Below are 13,141 nucleotides of genomic sequence, written 5' to 3' on the forward strand. Positions count from 1 at the left end.
TAAGAGGCAGGTACTGTTACCACCAGTTTCAGAAATGAGGATAGTGCAGACATCACTACCCCTAAAACCTCCCACGAATCCCCAGAATGGTGTGGGTGTTGCTTTTTAGTACTTCATATTTCTCCCTCTGCATAGCACTCACCAAACTCTACTGCAGTTCCAGCCTACCTGTCTCTCCCAGTAAACTTTAAGCTCTTAGACAAAAAGAGTTAAAAAGACGATGTCATATATATAGTTGTTTTCCCAGCATTTAAGACAATGCCTGCCAAATAGTTACTGAACAAATTAATAAATAACTGAATGATTTTTGAGGTGTTCAACATTTGCATGTTCTCCACTGAACACACAACAGTTTGTTTATAAACACTACCAATGACTGCCATTTCTGCTATGCTGGGAGACCATACAACTCATATATTAGAAAAGTACGGTGAGGGGTAGGAAATAAGTGTAAACAGAGTAGTGATATACTCTCAATAAAAACTACAGTGATAGATGGCCAAATATCTACTTCCACTCTTCCTTCCCTCTTGACCTCAAACGGGTCCCTAAGGGCTTGACCACGTCCCCCCCTTTCCCTTCTCATAATCATCACCCACGTTCAGACGCCTCCTTCCTCTTGGGTCCTCATTCCCCCAGGTACCCATCCAAGCACGTGTACATCCAGCCAGCCAGCCAGCAAGACGGCTGACAATGAGGGTCTGGAAACAAGTAAGGCCAAGTTCCTCTCCCTCGAGGATATGTCTCATAATTTGCCTAAGCCACAGAAAGGGCTCAATAAATATTTGCTTCTGCCCCTACTCCCTGTTTGGATAGGGACAGGGGCTGCTAGAACCACCAATGTGAAAACCGCAAGCTGCCAACTTTTCTAGACAAACTCTTTGCACCTTTTCATTGTGAAAACAACACTGCAACTGTCTCATGACCTGTCAACCTGATTTTACAAAGGAAAAGTGTGTTCTTCTTTACAGGCTGAGGCCCAACTAACCTTTCCTCCCCGGCTGAGAGCTGAACTGACCTGGAAGAGCATAATTTATTAAAACTAAAATTCTGGTATTAAAAATGAATTTGGACATTTGCATGAAGTTCAGGATCATGGGAACCAACGCTGAAAAAAAAGACTGATCTGGTAGTCTCCTCTTCATGTTGAAAGGAAAAAGGGGATTGATAACAGCAGGTAGACAGGATCTGTGGGTCACCTCTCTAGGTAGAATTCCCAGCCACAGGCTGTGTCTCATGGTCCACGTGTGAATGTAGGAAAACGCTGATGCAAAGAAAAAGTCCCAGTAGAAATTAAGACCAGCTGTGAACATATGAAGTCATCCCAAAATACTCAAAATATCTCAACAGGTTCTCCTACAATGTCAAAGCCATTACTACCCCCAAAGGCAAGAGTCGAGCACACATTTATAATAATAAGCATAGAATCTTAGTTGGAAACTTCTAGTTCCTTTATCAAGTTTGTCAAACATCTACAAATTCCATTACCATGCCATCCTCAAAGAAAAGTTATACAATTTAACATGAAAATTTGGCTATGCCGAAAGTAATTTTCCAAATCCTCAAAAATCTTGTAAAATTAAAGTCCCTACACAGTACTACTAAAAGAGGGAACACATATTTATTAAACAGAACAAAAATGGGTTACCGTTTTGAGGGTCAGAACTGAATATTTTCTTTAACAATAATATTTATACTATGCATAAGAACATTTTAGTGAAATATAAAACAAACAATTTTCTCCCCTTATTTTCAGCAATCTTTTCTGATACCCATAGGAAGAAGGAGATGAAAAACAAAGAAAGGCCTGCTAGTCTGTAACTAAAGAGCCAGAAAGAAAAATTTACCTATTAGCTATCATTTCACTCAAGGGATGGTGAAATGCAAAAACAAACATGTCAGTTTATTCATTAGTAGTCAAGTAAGGACGTAAACACCTCTCTCAAACTATGGTATCTGGGTTTGAATAGTGAATAGCCAAGGAAGCTCTCTAAAATGTCAAATCTGGAAAAGATACCACCTAGAAATAAGTGACAGTAATTCACAGTGATACTAAAAATAAGAAGCAAGTTGCAACATCTGTACTTAGTGACACCAATGCACTGTACCCAGTCTACGTGGACCTTCTTTATCATGTACCTTTCGCATAAACTGTGGAATATTTTTTGAGAAAAAAAAAAAAAAAGAGTCTAGCTCACCTAGGCCGTTTGTTCTTGTAGCACCTGGGTTGGGGGAGATCCAAGTATGTGTGAAGGTAAGTAAAAACCTATGGCTAGCACTTTTGCTGCCTGTCTTTGGACTGCAGAAGCCTTTTAGCACATTTATCAGAAGCCATACAATGCAAACCCTTTTGATAGTAGGTCTCTGGGTGTAGCTTTCAAGATCATTCTTTGTTCCATTCTTCTTGTATTGTCAAACGGCACCCAGTAGGTGGTCTAGAGTGTGAATTTCAAACATGTGCTATTAATACGCCCAAAACTGTTGCTGCAAAGGTGAAAAGAAAAAACACATTAATTGAATCCTGGCCTGTTCTTACTCATAATGTCACAAATACATTTTCTATGTCCTCAAGCAATAGGAAATAATTTGTAAAACCATGAACTCCTCGGGTGAATACACTACAGGTTCTAAAATAGGTATTATTCATAGTTACTAAAAGTAATTATACATTGTTGTAACAATTCTCCGAAAAAACTACATACAGTAAGGGTAGGTCACAATTAAAAAAATAATATTGCAATCTTTTTTTTTTTTCATTTACTCTGGTTTTCCTGCTGGTATACTAATGACCATTAGTAACAGTATTATATCTGTAGATACTTCATATTTTAAAATTTCTTTCTAATGCTCTTTCAAACATTTTTCTCATACATGTTTTTTGGGAAAGTCACTATTATTCCCACTTTATAGATGTCATATGGAAATAATGGTCCCTACCTCAATGACTGTGTCAAAGATTCATTAGATCACCCACATTAAGTACGTAGGGTATCTGGCACATTACCTATTGAGTGCTCAAAACACGGTAACTATTATTAATATGCAAAAGTATCAATAATTATATTAAGGCTATCAGAGTCCATTTTAAGCAGGCCAGTCAAGTTCAGGTCTTCCTCTAGAATTGGACAATTCTTCCCAAAAATGAAGATACCACTGATCCATGCTGGAATGCTCTTCCCTTCCTCACTCCCAACTCCTAATCCATGCTGATCCATCCGCCTGGAATGCTTTTCCCTTCCTTAAGCTCTCCACTGGGCTAATTCTTACTCTTTGGATCTCAGCTCACACAGTACTTCCTCCAGGGGTAAGCAGTCCCAATCCTTGCCCACACCCGTATTACCCTATAGACACGAGGGTCTCCTCCCGTGCGCGCCAATGCGCATCACGACTGTCTGCTTCTATGCCCGCTTCCCCGTGAGACTCAGGCTTCACGAGGGCAGGGATTGTGGTCTATCTTTAGATACTACATTTCCGGTGGTTAGCACAATGCTAGAACACAGTGGGTGCTCAATAAGTATCTGTGCTACGAGGACACCTGGGATCTGAAATCGGCCTGGTTGGTGTCACAAGAACAGGCTGTCATAGGGTGTGTGACTGGTGCCGGCCTAAGAGAGAAATCAGCAGCGAGCCACGGTGCCAGTGGAGGGTGCGGCTGGTGGAATGGGAGGTGGCACCGTAGAAAGCAGGGTCGGGCGGGGGGAGCGAGGAGGGGCTCTAGAGGAGATTAGGTTCCGCCTGGTCACTTCCAGTCATAGCAGCGGAGCCACGTCCAGATTCACCAACTCTGGATATGGAGAGAGCAGTGGGGCGGCACGGGGAGCCAGAGCCTGGGCTGACTCCCCCGGTGCCAGGCGATGAGGTTTCTAACCAGAGCATGAACAACAAAACGCAGGCCACGGGCTCCTGCTGGCTGGGATGAAAGAGCCCAGCCTGACCCACAGACCCCAGAAGACTTACCAGACAGTTGGGGTGTGCTGCGCACGCCTGGCCCAACACAGAATTGCAGTGCTGAGGAAGAAACTTCGAGACTTTGGGCACAGCTGTTGGAAAATGTACCGAAATGTTCTGATTTGTTACGGCAGCGGCATCATAGGAAGGGACGACTTTAGAATAGTATCTGACAGCACGGAAGGAATTAAGAGAGTGAGCTGTGCTGGGGATTCGGGTTTTACACACGGCGCCAACAGTGTTCTCTGACGCAGAGCTCGACTGACCTTTAATAAAAATAAAGCAAGTATCCATCAGTAGATGCAAATCAGTAACCCTGAACTACTATATTTGAAATACATTGCCCTCTATTTCATTTCCTCACGGTACAAACTTAAGACTACTGCTATACTCAAATGCTGATGTAAAAACAAAGTGAACTTTCTGGTAGTGGCATTTAGAGTGATACACACACTATAAATTAGTGTTCACATGTCACTAAAAGACAGATTTTGGAGACGCATCATACCTCTATGCCATTGTGTGTGCGTGCGCATGTCTCGCCATCATAAAAACTGTGATCATCCCTATGAAGCATGGGAGAATGTTGGAAAGAAGAACTCCATCCAGCCACAACTCACTCACTGATTTTCTATGGGTGAAGTGGGTTATATTGTTATATAGCTATATTCTGTGCAGTAACTAGAAGGCAGAAAAAATTTTTTAATATATAATGAATGTTAACAATGTAATCTCAATATCGGGAATACCTTGGTTTGTTTTTAAACTTTCTGGCCGCGCTGTGCGGCTTGAGGGATCTCCCTGACCAGGGATCAAGCTCACGCCCCCTGCAGTGGAAGCACGGAGTCCAAACCACTGGACTGCCAGTGACTTCCCTGAACACCTATTTATTTTCTTCTGCATACTGACAGGAATAAAGGCAAAGGAACATAGCTTTATGTCTACTTTAAATACAAATGTATCTGGAATATTTGTGAAAAATCATTTCGGCAAAAGTGTACAGAGACTTGTGAAAAAGGACAAGTAAAGGCAGCCTAAGGAAGTCTAATGTTGACCGATATCAGCACTTCTGGGTTACAGGTCAGATTTAGCACAGAAACCAGGGGACTTCAGGTGGCCATTTAACTTCTCCAGCCTTCAATTTACCGGCCTAGGTGGTGAAAGTGAAATCTGAAAGACTTATTAACTGATTTCAACTGTGCCAGTCCTCTTTCAAAAACCATTTGGCAACATGCGTGACCAGCTGTGCATGTGCTCACGTTCCCTAACTCACTTGTCACTCACTTCCAGGTATCCAGGCCAAGGAAAAAGTCCAAAATACAGAAAAATCTACAGGGAAATATTTACTATCATATTATGCATAAAATCACTCTCCCCACAAAACTGCAAACACTAAATGTAGCAACAGGAGGCCGACTAAGAAAACTATTCTATAAATTGTTTGATAAACTACTAAAACCATTACAATGGTGCTGAGGGCTGCATAATACAAAATTCAAGTGGACAGGACACAATGTTAAGTAAAAAAGCCAGAGACAAAATTGGAGATCCAATATGATTACGACTGTAGTGTAGAAAAAGACTGTAGTGTAGAAAAAGACTTGAAGGGAATACATTTAAAAATGAATACAGTTATTATCTTAACTGGGTTTTAGTAAAGGACTAATACTGCTTTTCAAATGGAAAAATGTATATAAATAAAATCGAAGTAGGGGTTTTGACTCAGTGACCTTCAAGGTCTTGTCCAGTCTGAACCTGACATAAGCCTATGGTCCTAGTGGATTTGTTTCTTCCCAAGAACAGTCATTTTAGGTGATGCAAAACCAAGAGATCCTGCGACACAGAAAGGCCTGAACTCACTACCATCACAAGAGTGTTTCAGAGTTTCTGCAGGATATGAATAGTGAAAATGCAGAAAGAAGTACTGTGTGTATAAGAAGTAACACTGACAGGCATACACCTGTGGCCTGACCCCTATGTGATTTAATCTGGGCTGACTGAATCATTCTTTGTGACATTCAGCCATAGCTACTTTAAGTAGATTAACCACGGCTCATGGCTACTTTTTTTCCTATTCTCCTTCCCTCTCCCCTAAGTCAGGAAAAAAGTCTAAATTGACGAATAAATACCCTGAGGTTGATTACATGAACAAGGAGGGCAATGTCCTATTTGGAGACCCTTTCTCTTTTGACTTTAGACACCATCCCCCGTAACCTCGTTTGTTCCCGTTGTTTCCACAATGTCCCCATAATGTGCATGGTACCTCGACGACAGCACTTAAAATAACACACGAATCATATTTTGCTTTATGACCCTGTCTGCTGCTCATTTGCGAGCTCCCTAAGAACAAGAACTGCACCATGTCTGTCCTCGTGTCCCTATCTTTGAGGCAGAAACATTTAAGCTGAGAACTAAGCGATGACTGGGGGTGAGCCAGGCAGAGCGTGGGAAAGGGCATTCCCAGCACAGGGAGGTGCTGACATGAGGCAGTGGAATCCCTTCGAGGAAACCAGTAGAAAGGTGACCTCAGACTCAGGCAGGGGGAGGAGATGGTAGGGCCTCTGGTCATCAGCACCTAACACGCAGGTTACATGCTCCATAACCTATTGGCTTCTCAGTGAAGAATAACCTTTGGGAATATGTACGAGAAGTCACAAGCTGGCAGCTGTGTGCTTTTACTCTGGCTCTGCTTTTTTTCCATCTTCTTATTTGTACAAGCACATGGGCATGCCTAGACTTTATAATACAAATAACAAAAATGCCTCCCAGTGGGTAAACATTGAATATTCACAATGGAATATTCATATAATGAATGTTTCTTGATCACCTACTGTGAGCTGGTCATTGTTCTAGGTACTAGAGATACAGCAATGAACGAAAGAGGCAAAAAAAAAAAAATCCCCGTCCTTGTGGAGTTGATATTCTAGTGGCAGAAGACAGGCAATAAAAAAATAGGCAAGAAAAGAATATTAGAAGGAGAACAGTGCTATGAAGACAAATACAGCAGAGGGAGTGGATAAGGAGTCCCACGTATTACGTGATGCTGGGAAGGAGTGTGCGGTTTTAATTGGGTGGTTGAGAAAGACTCACTGAGAAGGTGACAATTAAGCAAAGACACAAAGGAGGTAAATCAATTAATATGTTAAATGCTCAGTACAGGCAGACCTTGTTTTATTGCACTTTGTAGCCACTCTGTTTTTTTACAAATTGAAGGTGTGTGGCAACCCTACATCAAGTGAGTCTATTGGTGCCGTTTTTCCAACAGCATTTGCTCCCTTTATGTCTCTGTGTCACATGTTGCTAATTCCCACAATATCTTAAACCTTTTCATTATTAGCATATTTGTTACAGTGATCTGTGATCAGTGATCTTTTTTTTTTTTTTTTTGATTTCAGGTTGTAAGGAAATCGCTTTATTATTTCGGTTGTTTCAGGATTTTCAAAGGTATGCTTCAACCTTCCTAGGTGTGATGTGAATCCATGTTCCTTATTAAAAATATGTTTAATATTTTTATACAGGCATATCTCATTTTACTGTGCTTTGCTTTATTGTACTTCCATTGTGTTTTGAAGAGTTGTTTTTTTTTTTAAACAAATTGAAGGTTTGTGGCAACCTTGCATTGTCAGATGATGGTTAGAATTTTTTTTTAATCTTTATTGGAGTAGAATTGCTTTACAATGGTGTGTTAGTCTCTGCTTTATAACAAAGTGAATCAGCCACACATATACACATGTTCCCATATCTCTTCCCTCTTGCATCTCTCTCCCTCCCACCCTCCCCATCCCACCCCTCCAGGCGGTCACAAAGCACCAGCTGGTGATCAGTGATCTTTGATGTTAAACTACTACTTGCTGGAGGCTCAGACGATGGCTAGCATTTTAAAGCAATGACATATTTTAAAATTAAGGCATGTACATTAATATTTGAGACATATGTATTACATACTTAATAGACTACGATAGTGTGTAAACATAACTTTTATATGCACTGAGAAACCAAAACACGCGTGACCCTATTGCGATATTCGCTTTATTGCAGTGGTCTGGAACAGGACTCACGGTATTTCTGAGGTCTGCCTGCACACTGTTAGCACTGAATTAATATGAATACTTCCCTCCCTTTAGATTCTATTCAGTAATACATAGTCATCAGTGTGCTCATCATCTATCATTAAGATGAGATTTCTGGTAATGAGAGTCAATTTTCAGCCCACCTTCTGGGGTAACATTATTTAAATGCCAGTGGCCAGCCGTGTCTTTCAAGCAGACAGCACCAAAGGACTCAGGGTGTAATCTTCCAGCTACGCTCCATCCCCTGGTTGCGGCAGTGCCTGCACAGAAGGCCCAGGGTGAGCAGGACACACACGCGCGCCCGTGCACACTACGGCTGCACAGGGCGGTGGGTGGAGCTCACCTCTCACAGCTTCATCCAAGGGAGCCCCGGAGGCAGGAACAGAGTACACGTTCAAGCGTTTATTAGCCAGGAATCTGATCCCTCTCACAGGTGAATAAGTGCTTGTCAACACACTGTTTTCTCTTAAAAAAACAAAACATTCTTTAGGCATTTCTCAAGGAAGATGATATGAACATTGCTGAGTTGAACTGCTCTTCTTACATTCAATTTCTAAAAAGCACAGACAGAGCCTATGCTCTGGATTAAATATAAGAACAAACTGTAGAAGAGGACTCATGATGGTTCTTTAGGATATGGAGGAATGGTTTACTTCTCCTTTAGAGTTTTTCTTGGTGTACACATTCTAATCAATTTAAACAAGGAAGCATTCATCTGGCACGTCACCTGTTATACTAGAAATGTCTTTAAGGACTCCCAACTGAAAATGGGGCTGGACTGCCCTGGTGACAGAGGAATGCTAGAATCTATCGCATCCTGACTGCATTGTCAATCACCACAGGCACTACTCGTAAAGCCCCATTTTAAGAAACAACAAAAGAAGAAAGAGTGAGTCAAATGATGAAAGCATCATGGGCCTGAGAATATTACATATTTTATCACTGTAATTAAATGATACACATCAGCAATGGGAAAAGTTTACTGATTCTTTTTTTTTTAATAGACCTTTATTGGAATATAATTGCTTCACAATACCGTGTTAGTTTCTGTTGCACAACAAAGCGAATCAGCCATGTGCATACACATGTCCCTATATCTCCTCCCTCTTGAGCTTCCCTCCCACCCTCCCTATCCCACCTCTCTAGATCACAAAGCACCAAGCTGATCTCCCTGTGCTATGAGGCTGCTTCCCACCAGCCAACTATTTTACATTCGGTAGTGTATATAAGTCGATGCTACTCTCACTTAGCCCCAGCTTCGCCCTCCCAGCCAACGTCATCAAGTCCATTCTCTATGTCTACCTCTTTATTCCTGCCCTGCAGCTATGTTCATCAGTACCATTTAGTTCTCATTATGGGTGGGTTCAGTGCCTGTCTCATTTCTAGCATTAGTACCAGAGGAAAATAACAAGGCGACCTCACATTCACAAGATTCAGATGATCATACCTTTGTGCCATAATCGTGCCTGGGGTGGATAGCTGGATGGGCGTTTGTCGTTTCTTACAAAACCTCCTATTGATCTGAAGTACTTCTGTAATCTAAGAAATGAAGAGAGAAAGAGATTGAGATCTACTTAGATAGCTATAGCTATAGATTTTTTTCATATATATACACACACACACACACACACACATTTCATATATATACACACACACACACACACACATAAAAGAAATAAAACTGTAGCATTAAAGCACTGTCTGCGAGAATAAATTTCAAGGGCTTGAGAGTTGACTACCTGGCCCATGATGGCTGGAGGGATTTTCTCCCGGACATACTTCATGTAGTCAACTGTTGCCTCGAGAATCGAAGCTGTGTCATTCTTTCTCTCCTTCACATACGGCAACAGGGTACGCAGCTGCTCACAGCAATACTTGATTCGCTCTCTGAGCAGAGAAATGTAATAAATAAGGAATGATTAGCCTGTTTTCTTCCTTGTGCACAAGGACAACCAATCCCTCCTCTGGGTTTGTTTATAAAGGAACCGGCCCCTGCCTTTCTAGTCTCCGTTTTAGAGGAGGGCCATGTCCCCACAAGCCAGCAGTCTCCACAGCCCCTGGAATCACAGCTTTCTGGGGCACGGCTCACACTGCTGCCGAGTACAGTGTCTGTGCTGATGGCAGCCCAGCTCACTCTTCCCCGTGAGTGTGCAGGATGCCCAGACACTGAGGACACCAGAGAATACCCCTGCTGCCTATGGAAACCTACAGGCACGCATCCCTCAGAGGAGAGGATCACACATCATACACATAAATCCTTTTGTGATTCACACTAGAAGCCTGGAAGGCAAAGAAAGAGTCCTCAGGATACTCATGTCACTCTGACCTGGACCACATTTCCAACAATACACAATTAGCAACTTAGAATACATGGGCTTCACCTGTGTTCTGAGCCAAAGGAAAATCAGAAGCCTGCTTCCTTTACATGAGGTAGGTAGATGGACAGAACAAATAAACCAATATGCAAATGAGAACGTCATCCAGGCTCATATCAGAAAGAACCTAACCTAAGTCTTTCACAGTTCTGAAGGGAAGTACATAGGAAATGTAACTCTAAATTGATCTCAGCCTTTGTGACCTTCAGTTATCCGTGTGTTCAGTTAATAAGCATTCTTAAGCACGTTTTGCGCTGAATACTGCCTTGACATGTACGGGATCAAAGGGTGGCTCTGCCCATTACTAGCTGGGACCTCTGGCAACTTACTAAACCTCTCTGAACCTTAGAATGACAAAAATAAATGGATTTTTAAAAATCCACTTTGTCACATAGCCAGTGAATAACTCAAATATTCCAGATCAGTGGGTGGTATTTTAATTGGGCTTTGAGGAGCTTTGGGGGTTCTGTGGAGATGTCTCAGGCATCACTCTGTAAAAGGGATGGAAAAGTCAACAATTTGACATGTGTATGATGGGCTCTGAAACTTCATATACCCTTCCACATGGTACTTTCACTTACAAGGATCTCAAACACAGAACAAACTTCCTGTCAAATGACATCCACTAGTCTATCAGTAAAACAGGAAAAACAATTTAAACACACAAAATGAGTGGATGCTTAAGTAAGCTCAGCAGAATATTATCTGGCAGTGGAAATATGTTATAAAGCTTACTGGGGGGGGCTTCCCTGGTGGCGCAGTGGTTGAGAGTCCGCCTGCCGGTTCATGCCCCGGTCGGGGAAGATCCCACATGCCGCGGAGCGGCTGGGCCCGTGAGCCATCGCCGCTGAGCGCGTCCGGAGCCTGTGCTCCGCAGCGGGAGACACCACAACAGTGAGAGGCCCGTGTACAGAAGAAAAAAAAAAAAGCTTACTGGGGAAAAAATAGTATATTTCTATAGGAGACAAGTATAAGATACAGGACAGCATATAAAATATGATCATAGCCATTAAGGAAAAAATAAGGCAAAAAAAAAAGACAAAGCAAAAGTGTCAAGTAATCATTATTTCTGGATAGTTGGGCTATAGAAAATATTATTTCTTCCTTTAATTTTCTACATTTTCCAAATATCTTTGTGGGGCATATATCACTTTTATAATGAAAGATCACATTAAACATTTTTCTAACATTCATTAGGAAAATGTTCAAACATACAGGAAGGTCGACAGAATTAAGATTTCTTAATTCTTAAAAGTTGAAAGAATTAAGAATTTGTACAGCGAACACTTATATACCCACTGCCTAGAGTCTATGGTGAACACTTACTGTCTATGCTTTGTCATGTATGAATCATCCCACTGGCCATATACATCAACCTATTTTATTGCACTGAAGCATTTCAAAGTAAGTTGTAGATTTCAGTACACTAAACCCCTAAACGTATAGCTACAGTTCGAATTATTTTATTTTCGGGTAAAAGTTACATAAAATAAAATGCACCAATCTTAAGGGTACTATTCTATGAGTTTTGACAAACGTACAAAACTATGTGACACAAACTACCTAATCAACATTCTCATAACCCCAGAAAGTTCCTTATGTTCCTTCTTGGTCAGTCTCATCCCCCATAAGAGGCAACCACATTTCTGATATTTTTCTATCTCACATTACTCTTATCTCTCCTTAAACTACGTATAAATCAAATCTCACAGCACGTGTCCTTTTATGTAAGGTTTCTTTCACTTGCACAATGTTTTTGAGATTTATCCATGGGGCTGCTTTGTTCCTTTTTATTGAGGAACAGTATTCCGTAGTATAAATACACCACAGCTTATTTATCCATTCTCTTATCGATCAGCACTTCGGCTGTTTCTTATTTTTATCATTATGAATAAAACTGCAAGATCTTCTGTACATCTTTTTGTGAACGTATGTTTTTATTTCTCTTAGGTAAATGTCTAGGAATTGAATTGAAGGGTTATTTTACAAATTTAGAAGAAACTAGCAGAACCTTCCCCCAAACAGTACCAATTTACCCTCCCACCATCCATGTATGAGAATTCCTGTTGTTCCACATCTTGGATAGCATTTAATACTGTCAGTTTTAATTTTTAAATATTGGCCTTTCAGAGGTATGTGTGGTAGTATCTCATGCTTTAATTTGCATTTCCATGACAACAAAGTACATTAAGCATTTTTTCTGCTGCTTATTGGGCTTGTGTATTGCCTTCCTTTGTGAAGTGTCTGTCTGAGTACTTTACCTCCATTTTAATTGGACTGTAGGTCTATTATTGAACTTTAAGAGTTCTTTGTATATCCTAATATCAGTATTTTGTCAATATATTTGTTTTGCAAATATTTTCTCCCAGTCTGTAGTTTGCCTATTTATTTTCTTAGTGGTGTCTTATGAGAGAAAAAGCTGTAAATTTTGAAGAGTCTAATTCATCTACTCTTACTGTTATAGTTATTGCTTTCTGTGTCATAAGGAACTGCCGCCTGCCCTCAGCTAGCGAAAACATTCTCCTAGGCTTTTTTCTAGAACTGTAGTGTTCAGTACAGTAGCCATAAGCCACATGAGTCTATTTAAATATGAATTAATTAAAAATTAAACAAAAATTTGAATTCATTTCCTAAGTCACAATACCCACATTTCAAATACTCAATAATATGACTAGCAGCTACCTTACTGGACAGCAGATATAGGCCATTTCTAACACTGCAGAAAGTTCTACTGAACAGTCCTATTCT

General features: G+C 40.9%; 1 protein-coding gene across 1 annotated transcript in view; it reads right to left on the reverse strand.

Annotated features, from left to right (window-relative positions):
• Positions 1–1,438: 1,438 nt before the first annotated feature.
• LOC309974904 (spermatogenesis- and oogenesis-specific basic helix-loop-helix-containing protein 2-like) overlaps positions 1,439–13,141 on the reverse strand; it is a 40,864-nt gene continuing 29,161 nt past the window's right edge. The window contains exons 7-11 of the mRNA XM_082859752.1: positions 9,758–9,905; positions 9,466–9,557; positions 8,362–8,483; positions 3,958–4,214; positions 1,439–2,484 (exon numbers count right to left, since the gene is read on the reverse strand). Coding sequence (XP_082715878.1) covers positions 2,464–2,484; positions 3,958–4,214; positions 8,362–8,483; positions 9,466–9,557; positions 9,758–9,905 — 640 coding nt within the window. The 3' untranslated portion in view covers positions 1,439–2,463. The remainder of the gene's footprint in view (positions 2,485–3,957; positions 4,215–8,361; positions 8,484–9,465; positions 9,558–9,757; positions 9,906–13,141) is intronic.

This window comes from Leucopleurus acutus (assembly GCF_964270905.1).
Source record: "Leucopleurus acutus genome assembly, chromosome: 18".
Lineage (NCBI taxonomy): Eukaryota > Metazoa > Chordata > Mammalia > Artiodactyla > Delphinidae > Leucopleurus > Leucopleurus acutus.